This window comes from Bombus vancouverensis, chromosome 1, assembly GCF_051014615.1.
Source record: "Bombus vancouverensis nearcticus chromosome 1, iyBomVanc1_principal, whole genome shotgun sequence".
In the NCBI taxonomy this organism is placed as follows: domain Eukaryota; kingdom Metazoa; phylum Arthropoda; class Insecta; order Hymenoptera; family Apidae; genus Bombus; species Bombus vancouverensis.
In genome coordinates, this window is record NC_134911.1 from 2483945 (window position 1) to 2495316 (window position 11372).

Here is an 11372-nt window from a genome sequence, read left to right on the forward strand (position 1 = left end):
GAAAGCTCGGGTATTAAATGATTTTCTGTGCAGAATATCACCTCAGGGGCAGATTACTTATTCAAGGTTTAACGAGGAAGCCATCGCCCATGTTGCAGCCTAGCAAGTGTAATCGATGATTCACTCCCCCCTCCCACCGATTTGTGCATGGCCTATATTGCGTTACGTAAATACTGCAAGCAAGTTGGGATCTATAGATCGTTTCGTGAGTCGTGGCGAATATTGGAAAGAACCCTATGTTTGCCCGCAACATTGTCTTACCAAGGATATATTGTCTCCTGGATTTCAATTTAATGCGGTACATAATACGAACATAGCAAATCTTTCTTTTCTGAACGGTTAATCGAGAACGGTTATAGTAGGAAATACTAAGAATTTTATAGCCAAAGGATGGTAACGATATTAACATTTATATTTTTTAGAAAAATAATTAAACCCTTCAATATTAAGAATTTTTATGACCCTCTACGATTCATTATATAATGAAACGGAAATGTAATAATACGTCCATAACGAATTCATAACAAATTCATTCATCTCGATATGGAACTGCAAAACAAATAATAACGCTATACTTTACAAGAGATATATTATAACGATTAATAATATCTTACGAGAGAAAAGGACTCCTGAGTAAATGGTATTTAGTGATTTCTTAAATACTAAATAATTACATTGTTTACATATGAGCAGCGTTATCGACATTATCTACGAACGCGAAAGGAATTTTTAATTGTTTAATACGAATCTGGATAATATAAATATAAATACTTAAAGGAACAGAAAATTCTTTCATCTGTTTAATATTGCCTCCTTACAGGAAATAATAAGGAATTTAAAAAGCAAAGTATTTCTAAAGATAACTGGAGGGTGATCGAGTCTCGTTTTGTAAATGTTACAAATTAATTACAATTGCAAATGGAATTAATTGCACGTTGAGTAGTATGGACAGTGTTCTGCGTATCGTATCTACGTGTCGTAAAAAGTAAGAAAGAAGGAAATAGTGTTTTTTCTGTAAAGTGTCTTTTCTATAACGGAAACAAGTTCACGCACATTTGAACCAAGAGGGAAGGGTATCTACGGTGGGAAAATGACCGTGCTGTACTCGAGAATTGCTTTGATATGAGGTAATGCGCACCGCAAAACACGCAAGATGTGTTACGTAATGTTTAAAGTGTGTACGAAGTACTGGTGACCGGGTATATCGATATATATTTATTAACAAGCGATCGCGGCTAACAGTTTCCGCTAAGAAGAAACTATTCCTCGCAATTCGCATAATTTGCACCGAACAAGGTGATTTTTTTTTTTTTTTTTGTTTTTAATGCTTTAAATTGGAAATTATCGCGTCGCATTAAAAAGACAAATGGATCTACTAGCTCGAATCTTTCCACGATCCATTAGTATAACGTAATTTGAAAATGACGAAGCAAGAAGAAAACGTTTGAAAATGATGGTTCATACACATAAATATCAATTGCTTCGTAGTACTATGAAATCACTTCTAAGTTTTTCTTTGGAAAGATTGGTATTTTCCTTACATAAGCGGATGTGTTAAAGGTAAGTTCACTACGATTCACTTATTTTTCATTCATTCATTCAAAAACTTGCAGATTCAGAAATGCTATATCTGTTTTAAAGAACAATTAAATTAGAAAAAGATAGATAATTTTCAAACTTATTAAAATTCTTCAACTTTTACAATAATTTTAAGAAAGTAAATTTCTTTTACAAAGTTTAATTAAATAAGCATCGAATCCAAAGAATTATGATAGTAATCACTTTATGAAATCATTTATAATACGTAAGAGTAAAAATTATTTCGATTACACAAATGGATTTTTACACAATGAGACTTTATTTGCCTATCAAATAAAAACGTACGGATAAGGTCTAACGTAGAATACAAGTGGCTAACGTATATGACAAGCATGACAAACATATTTATGATTATGTTTAGGTGCACGGGTGTGTCTACTAGTTTCTTGAAAAGGAAGGTCAGTTGTTCAGTACGCCTGTACAACAAAAGCAAACCACATACGGTAGTAAACTACTGCTAGTTCCTACTTTCTCTCCTGCAGGCTTCGTCATTAATGAAAGAGCCCTCCCTATTGCTGTGTTAAAAGTGATCGACAGATTAATCTTACCGTCGAAAAATCATGCTAACGAGAAAAGTCGCTCGGGAATAAATGTTCGTTCCTTAGATTTAAATTATGTAACTAGTCAACGTGTGTTATAATCGCGGAAGAATAGAAATAACGCTAATTATCCACGTAATGGGTTATTGGTATATATTAGTAAACAATGAAAAAATCGAATTAGAATTTTTCTAAAAAAAAATCTCGCTGTTAAATTAAATGCAAACAGAGCTTCCTCATTTAAGTGGTCTTGAGGAAAGGAGTTAAATCACAGATTGTGTATTTTAAAACATTTATACATATGCTAATACTATTGAACACACATAATTTATGAATAGAGTTTTATTATTTACATGATTGTCATATTTTTATGTTATTAAGTTGTAAGTAAAGTTTTTGGAAGAAGACATAATAATAGAGAATATGAAAATGACATTTAAATCAGAAATATTGTGTGATTCTTCTCAAGCAAATCTTGATTTCAAGAATTTGAAATAAATTTCACTGTGAGGCTTTTTAAGAAACGAAAGATAATTTCGAAAAAGTATCAAAGTAAATGCAAGTTTATAAATATATTATAAGGAAGATATAAATAGTTTGCTCTAGTTTGCTTTGATTTATAACGACTGATATAATAGAATAAAACAATTTAATACAAGTCGAAGATTTTCTACGTAACCTTATACTAGGAAAATTTTAACATTCTATGCTTCATCTTATTCTTAATATGTAAGAATTAACATATAAAACGAATCTTTGTTCATGTATTTGCATGATCCACGAAATCTTATATTCTACAGATCTAAATATGTATAACGTACAATAACATTTATTATTAAACTAATTGCGTTTTGATGTATAAAATAACATGCTATATATCATAAATAAATTTGTTAGCACCTAAACTAAATGTCTGATTACTCTATTAAGAATCAACTCTATGTTAATACAACATTTCCTTTGCTATTTCTTTTTAGTCCTTTTGCATGGAATTCATTTTTTAACATTTTCACATTATGTAAATGAAATCAACGGATTTTCTTATTATTTTTTTTTTTCGGTTCTATCTCTCCCTTTACTTATATTCTACAATTTAAAGAAATTGAGATATTTATAGCGTTATGATGACCTACTTTCCTTAAATTATGAAAATTTTCTTGTGTTTCTGATTTATGTAATATCTATTGTGAAGTATACGTTATTCTAATAAATTTGGTATACCTTGAACAATATGCAGAGTATTAACAAACTAGTGCAAGTAAAAAATATACAACAAAATTTTTTCATATAACGCTTCGTGTTCGAAAAAATCGAATTTGGAAATTTGTCAAGTATTCTTGAACTTGGCTTATTCCGGACTAAACAAGAGTAAATAATTGATAGAAGGTGATCCTGCGCCTGAAAATAAGACAAAAATGTAGAATAAAGTTTTTTCATAAGATACTTTCTTCCCAAAAAAATAAATTTGAAAATTTAGTATGTGTATGTACCACACGAGTTCTTACCAAACATTTTCAAACTCTTCTGCTGGTAATTCATAGCTGGTAATTAACTAAGTTTAAGTATACTTAACAATTTTTCAAACCCAACTTTCTCGAAAACGAAGCGTCATATGAAAAAATTGTATTCTATATTCTTGATTTGCTTTTTCATGTAAGTTCTCCTCCTTTCGCTTTGTACCATTTACATCACAATACACCATTATTAAAACTTTAGTTTAAGACTAATCAGCATCCAACTATTCATTTCAAGTTCATCTACCCATTGATATACGATGATCGGTTCACCACCATCAGCCCTCGTTGGGATCAGAGAATTGATCAGAGATTATGACTTAAAGGATTATTGATACGTGCATAAAAATATTAATATATATAATATGCCTCGGAAGATTGATAAGTTACAATATATCCAAGTAAAAGATTATTCTACATGCAAAAATAACTTGAAAACAAGAATAAATATCTTGCATTTAACTATCGTTCACAAAAGAATCAAATAACAAAATTTGGCAAGTATACATAATACATATCTGTACGTACACTACCGTTCATGAGTCACAGTACATTTAAAATAGTTTTGTAATAAAATTTTCAAATTATATAATACATATTGTACATGCAATTAATAGGTATTAATTTCATTTTGCAATTACAATATCCATTTATACTTATCCTAGATTATAAACAATAAGATTTCCATGACTTGTGATTAGTAGAGTGAATAATTAACTTCCGATAAAGTATTTATTTCAAATTTATAAACATTTATTCCAAACTCAATTTTTTTAAAACGAACTGTAACGAAAAACTTAATTCTATTTCTTTTTATTTATTCCTGCATGTAAAATAAGGTTCAAGTGCACTCATCATAGGATATGTGTATAGTGCAACAAAATCGAATGGGTGAAAGAACTGCAGCAATCGTGCTGCAATATGCGCTATGCGCCTCGTAGACGATGATATAACGTCGTGTCGCCTCTTATCATCTACGCGTGCACGAAAACACATGCATGATATGTTTTTACTCTCGTGTATGTGTTTCATGCGATCGGCGTGAACTATTTGTTACGCATGCACTCTGCATCATGGTCGGTCAACCTAGCTTATCCTTCTATTACGTATGACACGTATACACATGAACGTACGTGTATGTAAGACCGGAACATGGATATGACAAATACATACGCGACCGCTACATATTTTGTAGAGTGTATACAGCGTACAGATATGCTTAATGATATAACAAGGTTTAACGTACACTTATGTACGTATGTACACACGTACATTTAATATTTTTATGAATATATGAATATATAAATATATATTATTGTTTACATTAGAAGGTTATCTTACCATTAGTACTATTATCGATGCTATTATTGTATGCCAACGTATTACCGATAAATGTACATTTTTTTATCTAATGTGTCAGATGATTAATACAATTTGTTTGTATTTCTACGTGTATGTCGAATGGTTTATATAGATTTTATGTTAATTACGCCTGATGTTATATAGTCTTAGGTTTAACCTATAAATGATAATGAATGTAAATTAAATAGATAGGAAACGGAAAGAGCTATAATAAATGTTGTCTCTCAATTATATTGGAAACAAATTTCAGTCACAAATTTAAACAATAACGCACTCAGACTTGTGTCCTCTTCAAGTAACTTTCACCACTTAATTGTATATCTGTCGATTAATTATTTAAAATGTTTTATCTGCATATGATACGTCATTCAAGCCGCTATACACAATGCTTCGCGATTGCCATCACAATTTTAATCGTTTAGATTGGATCAACTGTATCAACTAGTATTCGAGTTACAATGACACATGTGAAAATCGATATAAATCGACAACTTAAAATCGATCTAGTTGATACAATAAACGACTATATAATAGATTTATTTCCATTTATCTTCATTTTTATTATAATTTTAATATTTCAAAAATAATACTTTTTTACTGACTTGTAAATCGTTAATAATGAGCTTTACGTATTTTATTTAGAAAATAATCTAGAACGATTTTCATATGTTTAAGTTATATACGTCGACGCTAATACTGTCTGCAGAAAATGCACGTTCGTGAAAAATGAGATGTCGCGATGTCCGGTAGCGGGGATAGTCGCATCGCGTTAAACCCGCGTACGCACAAACCAAAATGACGCAAAGTATCAGCTACGGACGATGATTGATGTTTAAAAACATATCGGTGTAGTTAATGTACGATGTTTGTCTTATGTAACACCGCGGTTTTATTTGCTTTTGAATGTTTCGCGTCTGACGAGATACAAGTCGAACAAGCCCGAAATGCGTCGAAATCTCGTTTACGTTTCACCAGTCACATTATCTCGCTGCTGATAATCAATTAATCGATGCATTTACATGTCCTATTTACAGATCTATTGTAGACACTTGTTCGCAGAGTTGCTAGAAACTTACGTGCGAAACTAATCAAATCGAGCTATTACAATATGTATAAAAAAAACAACTGTATTAAAATTTGAAAATAAGTACATTTTTTTTTATACGTCGGTTACCCACGAATACTTATTGATATTTGCAACGATCTTGCTCAGTGATTGTTTCGCTCGTAAAAGGTATCAAAAATGCTGACTTACCAAATGCTTAAAGTGTTACCGTCGTGGCATTGCACATGTGACAATACTCGATCCGATAAATGACACACTTAAACAGAGGGACACTCACCTTTAATCTATTGGTGAACTATCATCGCGACTTCTGCACTTGATAACTGATGCTGACACTTAATTTTCCGGTAAAAAAGACAGTTGCGGGAAATCGGAGTTTAGAACGCGCGCAAGCACTACGCGACAGCAAACACTAACGTAGTCTCACAGATTGCCGCCTGGCCGGTAGAGCGCCAGAATTTCGGAATGCTTTAAAAAACTATATTCCTTGAGATGGCGACACCTTCTGACAGAAGCTATAGCCTGGATTGGATCGCGAATCGATATTCTACGCGAATGGAATTATGGGATTGTTATTTTTCCGTTGACTGAAAACGCGCTAAACAAATTTTGCATTTGGCCCACTCATACTGCATCATTTTCTTCCAATCAATTAACGACTAGTTCAAACTCGAATTGTAAGAAGCTAACATATGTGACGTGCTTTCTATTATAACTCCAGCTTAAACAATTCTCTTTTTATAAATATAGGAAAAATATATAAAATTATTGCAAAATTTCGGTCGAATGGAATAAAAATCGTACAAGAAGAGCTATATTATAAAAATTGAACGTGGCTATACGCAGATTTATTAATATATATGGATACATACCAGTTGAATGTAATATATTAAATTTTTATTCGTCATGATAAATTTCTTTTTCTGATTTCTTTTATTAAACCGAACAGTGATGAGTGTAATAAAGCTGTTAAGGAATCAAAATCAACGAAGAGGTAATTATAAAAAACGTTTCCTACGATAAACCAACTTCAGTGCATCTATATTAAAGACGTATGTATGTCTCTATTATTAAATTTTCCTATGAAAAATCAAGATATTTATTTATTTTTTAACAAATTTAAAAATATCACCTTATTTTATATCTAATATTTATGGATATAAAATATATGCAAACGCAAAAGAAAATTTTACTTGCTTTTAATTTTTTTAAACGTGAAACAATTTACATAAAATTAAAATAATATCATTTTAGTTTTATTAATTCTTTATTTTAGTAGTTTAATATATTAAAAATTTTGTACCTAAAAATATACTTTATGCTTGTAACACTGGTCTTTCGTGTTTTCCTTCTAAGCCATCATTAACAGCCGAATATCCAGTACCACCCTGGAAAAAAGTTAATGTTATTCTTCTACTTCGCCTATTTTTTCTGTTATTCTTAACAATTACCCTTTGAAGAGGTATAATATCTGCTTCAGTCAATTCTGTACTATCTAAAGGATTAATCCAATCCTTTCTAATAATTTTTTCTACACACTCCATTGTAATCACATCACCACTGAAAAGATCATAAAATATTTGTTTACGTCCAATATGTAACAAATAATGCAATACAAAAAACATTAAAAAGTGAAAAGATCATACGTTGTCCTTATAACTGCACATGGTACACTGTTACTTAAAATATCATGTGTAATTGGACACATATATCTTGCTTGCTTAACAATAAGAGACTTTTTGTCATCTGGATCTTTTACTTCAGTAAATTTTACAGGAATAAGATCTTTTATTTTCAATGGTTTACCACTAAGAGGACAGTATATCGTCTTATCTGGCTTTTGCAATATAGTTTCTTTCGCCTCTGGTGTCTTAGATGGAATCCAAAAACTTGGCAACATTTTATCTTTACCATTACTCATATTAGAAACCGAAGAACCAGATTCTTTGGCTGCAATCTGACTTCGAGAAACGATATTTTTCTCTCCCTTTAAAAATTTTTGCAATTTCTGTAGTTCTTCATTAGCACTTTTCTCATTAGATTGCTCCTTGAAAAATTACAAACATTGATTACAAAATATTCAGTAACACTTTCATTTATATATTTTTATTTACCTCTTCTTGTTGTTTTTGTTTTTCATACTCTTTCAATTTCCTTGCGTATTCTTTCTTTTTGGTTAAGACATATTCCAGTATTGCTTCTTTGTCAAACAAATAACCATCCTTTCTGTAAACATAAGATTTGTAACCTAATAAGGTAATAATATGCTAAAATAAGATATAGTATGAAGATTATAATGCAATATACAAACGTTATGACAGGATTTCTGCAAGGTTGTAATGTGAGACAACAGCAGTCAAAATCTTTAACCGAATCTTTTCCCACTCTTTGTGTATTTGTACCATAACCTGAAGCTGCTGCATCTTTTCTTTTTTCGTGATAAGTATAAACAGCACCAGCAGTACAATTTCTCGCGTGCCGCGTCATGTTTCGTTTACTGATTTATTCCATTTAACCTAAATTTATTTTGTTGCTGTGTATCTAGTTACCGACAGAGAGGAAACAAGAATGCTCACGTTTATGCCTTATGGCCCTCTGCAGCCAAGTGCTGAAGATGTTCCACGTTAGCATATACAAGAACCTATTTAGTTAAATACATTTACCCTCCCCCCACCCTTAGAAATAAATTTTCTATGATTTCACGCTACAGGAGCCTATTTCATTGTACGGTTCTAGTACAAAAGAGAGAGAAATTAATTATATATTATATTTTTTTTAGAGAAGAAAAGAAAATCCTTCTTTCCACACGACAATGGATCAGTGGTATGATGTAATAACTTCAATATATTCTCTGTACACGATAACCTTTTAGATTTAACATTAAATTTGCTTTCCTCGCGATAATATTTTTGTTATAACAAACCTAAATTTCATTTTCATAATTTCTACAAAAACAAAAAACACGTAAAAATAAATTAACTGCAGACAAGATTTGACGTAATGACTAATTTGCGATCCACGATTGTGATACATCTTTCCTTTTTATTGAGGAGAATTTATTAATTCTCCTAATTTTAATCTATAATTAAAATTATAAGGATTATATACAGGGTGGTTGGTAACTGGTAGTACAAGCGGAAAGGGGGTGATTCTACGCGAAAAGAGAAGTCGAAAATATAGAAGAAACAAAATATATTTGTTTTCCCTATGTGTATAGAAATGACACATTTACAATTCATATAAATACAATTTTATAGTTGTTCATTTAGAAATGGTATAATTTTACTTATGTACATAATATTGATAGTTTGTGCAAAATATTTACAATCTTAGAATTATTGAGCAGTTCTGGAGCAACTTCCTATCTTTACTTATCATCACTGTCGCTGTTAGATGAATTATCCTTTTTATGTTTTTTATGTTTCTTATGTTTTGATTTCTTCTTTTTCCTTTTATGTTTACTTTTTTTGCCTTCATCACTGGAAATTTCTGTTTCTGATTCACTGTCACTTGTCTCTGACCTCTTGCGTTTTTTAGATTTTTTCTTATACTTCTTCTCTTTGTGTTTCTTTTTGGTTTCTTGGAGTTTCCTTTTTAATTCCTTTTCACGTAATTCAGTCAAAGGGGTGACGTAATTTTCATCGCTGTCAGAGCTAGTACTGCTAACATCCAGGACGATTTCTTTATTTGGATCAACTTTAATAAAATTACGACACTGATATGTAAGATGTCCAGCATAACCACATTTCTTGCATGCAGGACGCACATGCTCTTTATTTTGTGGAATTAATCTAGAAAGAAATTCTGGATCCATGCCTATAAAAACAAATATAAAAATATATGAATGTCAGTTTTCTAAAATTTTAATAGAAAAAATATTTATACATACATTTAATATCGAATTAAGAAAACTTAAATATAATATATTATAATATATATAATATATAACATACTACAATATATTATAAATATTATTGAGAAATAGATAATAGTTAACAATAAATATGGAATATTAACTTACTTAGTATTCACTGTTTAATATTTGTAAATAAACTCAATACTAACCTATACTTCAATATTAACCTTCAATATATAAAATATTATATTATATATAATATATTTTTATACAATTAAAAGGTTTCAATCTGTTTCGTTGTCTTTTCACGATTTGACGTACCTAAAATTTTGGTACAAAACATTTGATATATAACAATATAAATGATAAAATCATACGTCAATCATCTTGTGATTTTTGTGTATGTACGTATTTAGATATTCACGCCACCTATGCATCGCTTCATTGAATTAGATATTGGCGGAATATTCAAATTTAGAATAAAATAGAAAAATTTCCTGAGGCCGTATGAGAAGTCGACTTGACTCTCCTGATGTCGTAGGAGAAGTAAGGTACAGTGACGATGCTGTGTCGTAGGAAAGCTAGTGATGGATGTGTCTAGTGCACGGGACCATCGGATTTGTTCATGACATTTTCGGTCAGAAAAGTGAGGGCAGTATACATTGCTTCTGATTGGATAAACGTAGGTTGGTGAACTAGGAAGAGTCTTAGCCGCCCTCGATAGAAAGTTGCTATTAGGAAGCATCGTACACGGAAAACGCAACTTTCCTTTGTCCAGCCGTGGTAGACAATAGTTCTTAAAAAGTGATTTAGAAAAAGATATTTGTTCGGTCTGAAGGACCTTAGCAAGCAAATTACTGGGATTTATGACGGGTATTGAGGGTACGCCGTAAGGATGAACGGACATCTAGTGTCCGTCCGGTCCGCGGTGTATGGTCTGGTTCAGGTAGAGTGTTGCCCGGCGTAACAGTAATAGTTTCATAACACGTATTACTATCATAAAAGTAGATTCAATAAGATGTAAGTAGGAGATACTAAATACCTTCTAGAATGAATTTATAAATTGTAGTTTATCAGATTCAAGCATATTTACATAATTAATGTACAGTTCTACTTCTATACTTCTATTTCTAACACCAATATCTACATAATGTTATAGAATGTAAAAATGAACTATAAATACTTTTATTATCTATTATCGCGTACCACAGGGGTAAGTCGAACTATGTAAGAAGAAATCCTTTTATTACAACATTATAAAATCTACATTTACATAGTCTACGATAAAATACATTCACGAAATGAAGCGATGACTTTTTTTCCTTTTTACTTTTTAATGTCCGAGATCGCGTCGAGATTGACGCCTGCGAAAAATACATCAATGCGAAATACATTCAGTACAAAATAAACATATTTATATATTATATACGTCAATA

The 11372-nt window shown here is 30.9% G+C and overlaps 2 protein-coding genes across 2 annotated transcripts; both read right to left on the reverse strand.

The window, feature by feature from the left end:
• Nucleotides 1-7263: 7263 nt before the first annotated feature.
• LOC117160549 (nitric oxide synthase-interacting protein homolog) lies at nucleotides 7264-8567 on the reverse strand. The gene is made up of 5 exons (XM_033341365.2): nucleotides 8392-8567; nucleotides 8195-8306; nucleotides 7727-8127; nucleotides 7532-7640; nucleotides 7264-7468 (listed from the first exon to the last, which is right to left on the reverse strand). The coding sequence occupies exons 1-5, from the start codon at nucleotides 8565-8567 to the stop codon at nucleotides 7397-7399; spliced, it is 870 nt and encodes a 289-aa protein (XP_033197256.1). The 3' UTR covers nucleotides 7264-7396.
• Nucleotides 8568-9257: 690 nt separating this feature from the next.
• LOC143302487 (uncharacterized) lies at nucleotides 9258-10466 on the reverse strand. The gene is made up of 2 exons (XM_076617352.1): nucleotides 10146-10466; nucleotides 9258-9896 (listed from the first exon to the last, which is right to left on the reverse strand). Exon 2 carries the CDS (start codon nucleotides 9892-9894, stop codon nucleotides 9448-9450), a length of 447 nt encoding a protein of 148 aa, XP_076473467.1. The 5' UTR covers nucleotides 9895-9896; nucleotides 10146-10466; the 3' UTR covers nucleotides 9258-9447.
• Between the last annotated feature and the right edge of the window lie 906 nt (nucleotides 10467-11372).

Coding starts and splice junctions, on each gene's coding strand:
- LOC143302487 (XM_076617352.1), bottom strand. CDS start 9,894: ATGGATCCAGAATTTCTTTCTAGATTAATTCCACAAAATAAAGAGCAT.
- LOC117160549 (XM_033341365.2), bottom strand. CDS start 8,567: ATGACGCGGCACGCGAGAAATTGTACTGCTGGTGCTGTTTATACTTAT. Junction 8,307..8,391: donor TGCAGAAATCCTGTCATAAC/GTTTGTATATTG, acceptor TTATGTTTACAG/AAAGGATGGTTATTTGTTTG. Junction 8,128..8,194: donor AACAAAAACAACAAGAAGAG/GTAAATAAAAAT, acceptor TAATTTTTCAAG/GAGCAATCTAATGAGAAAAG.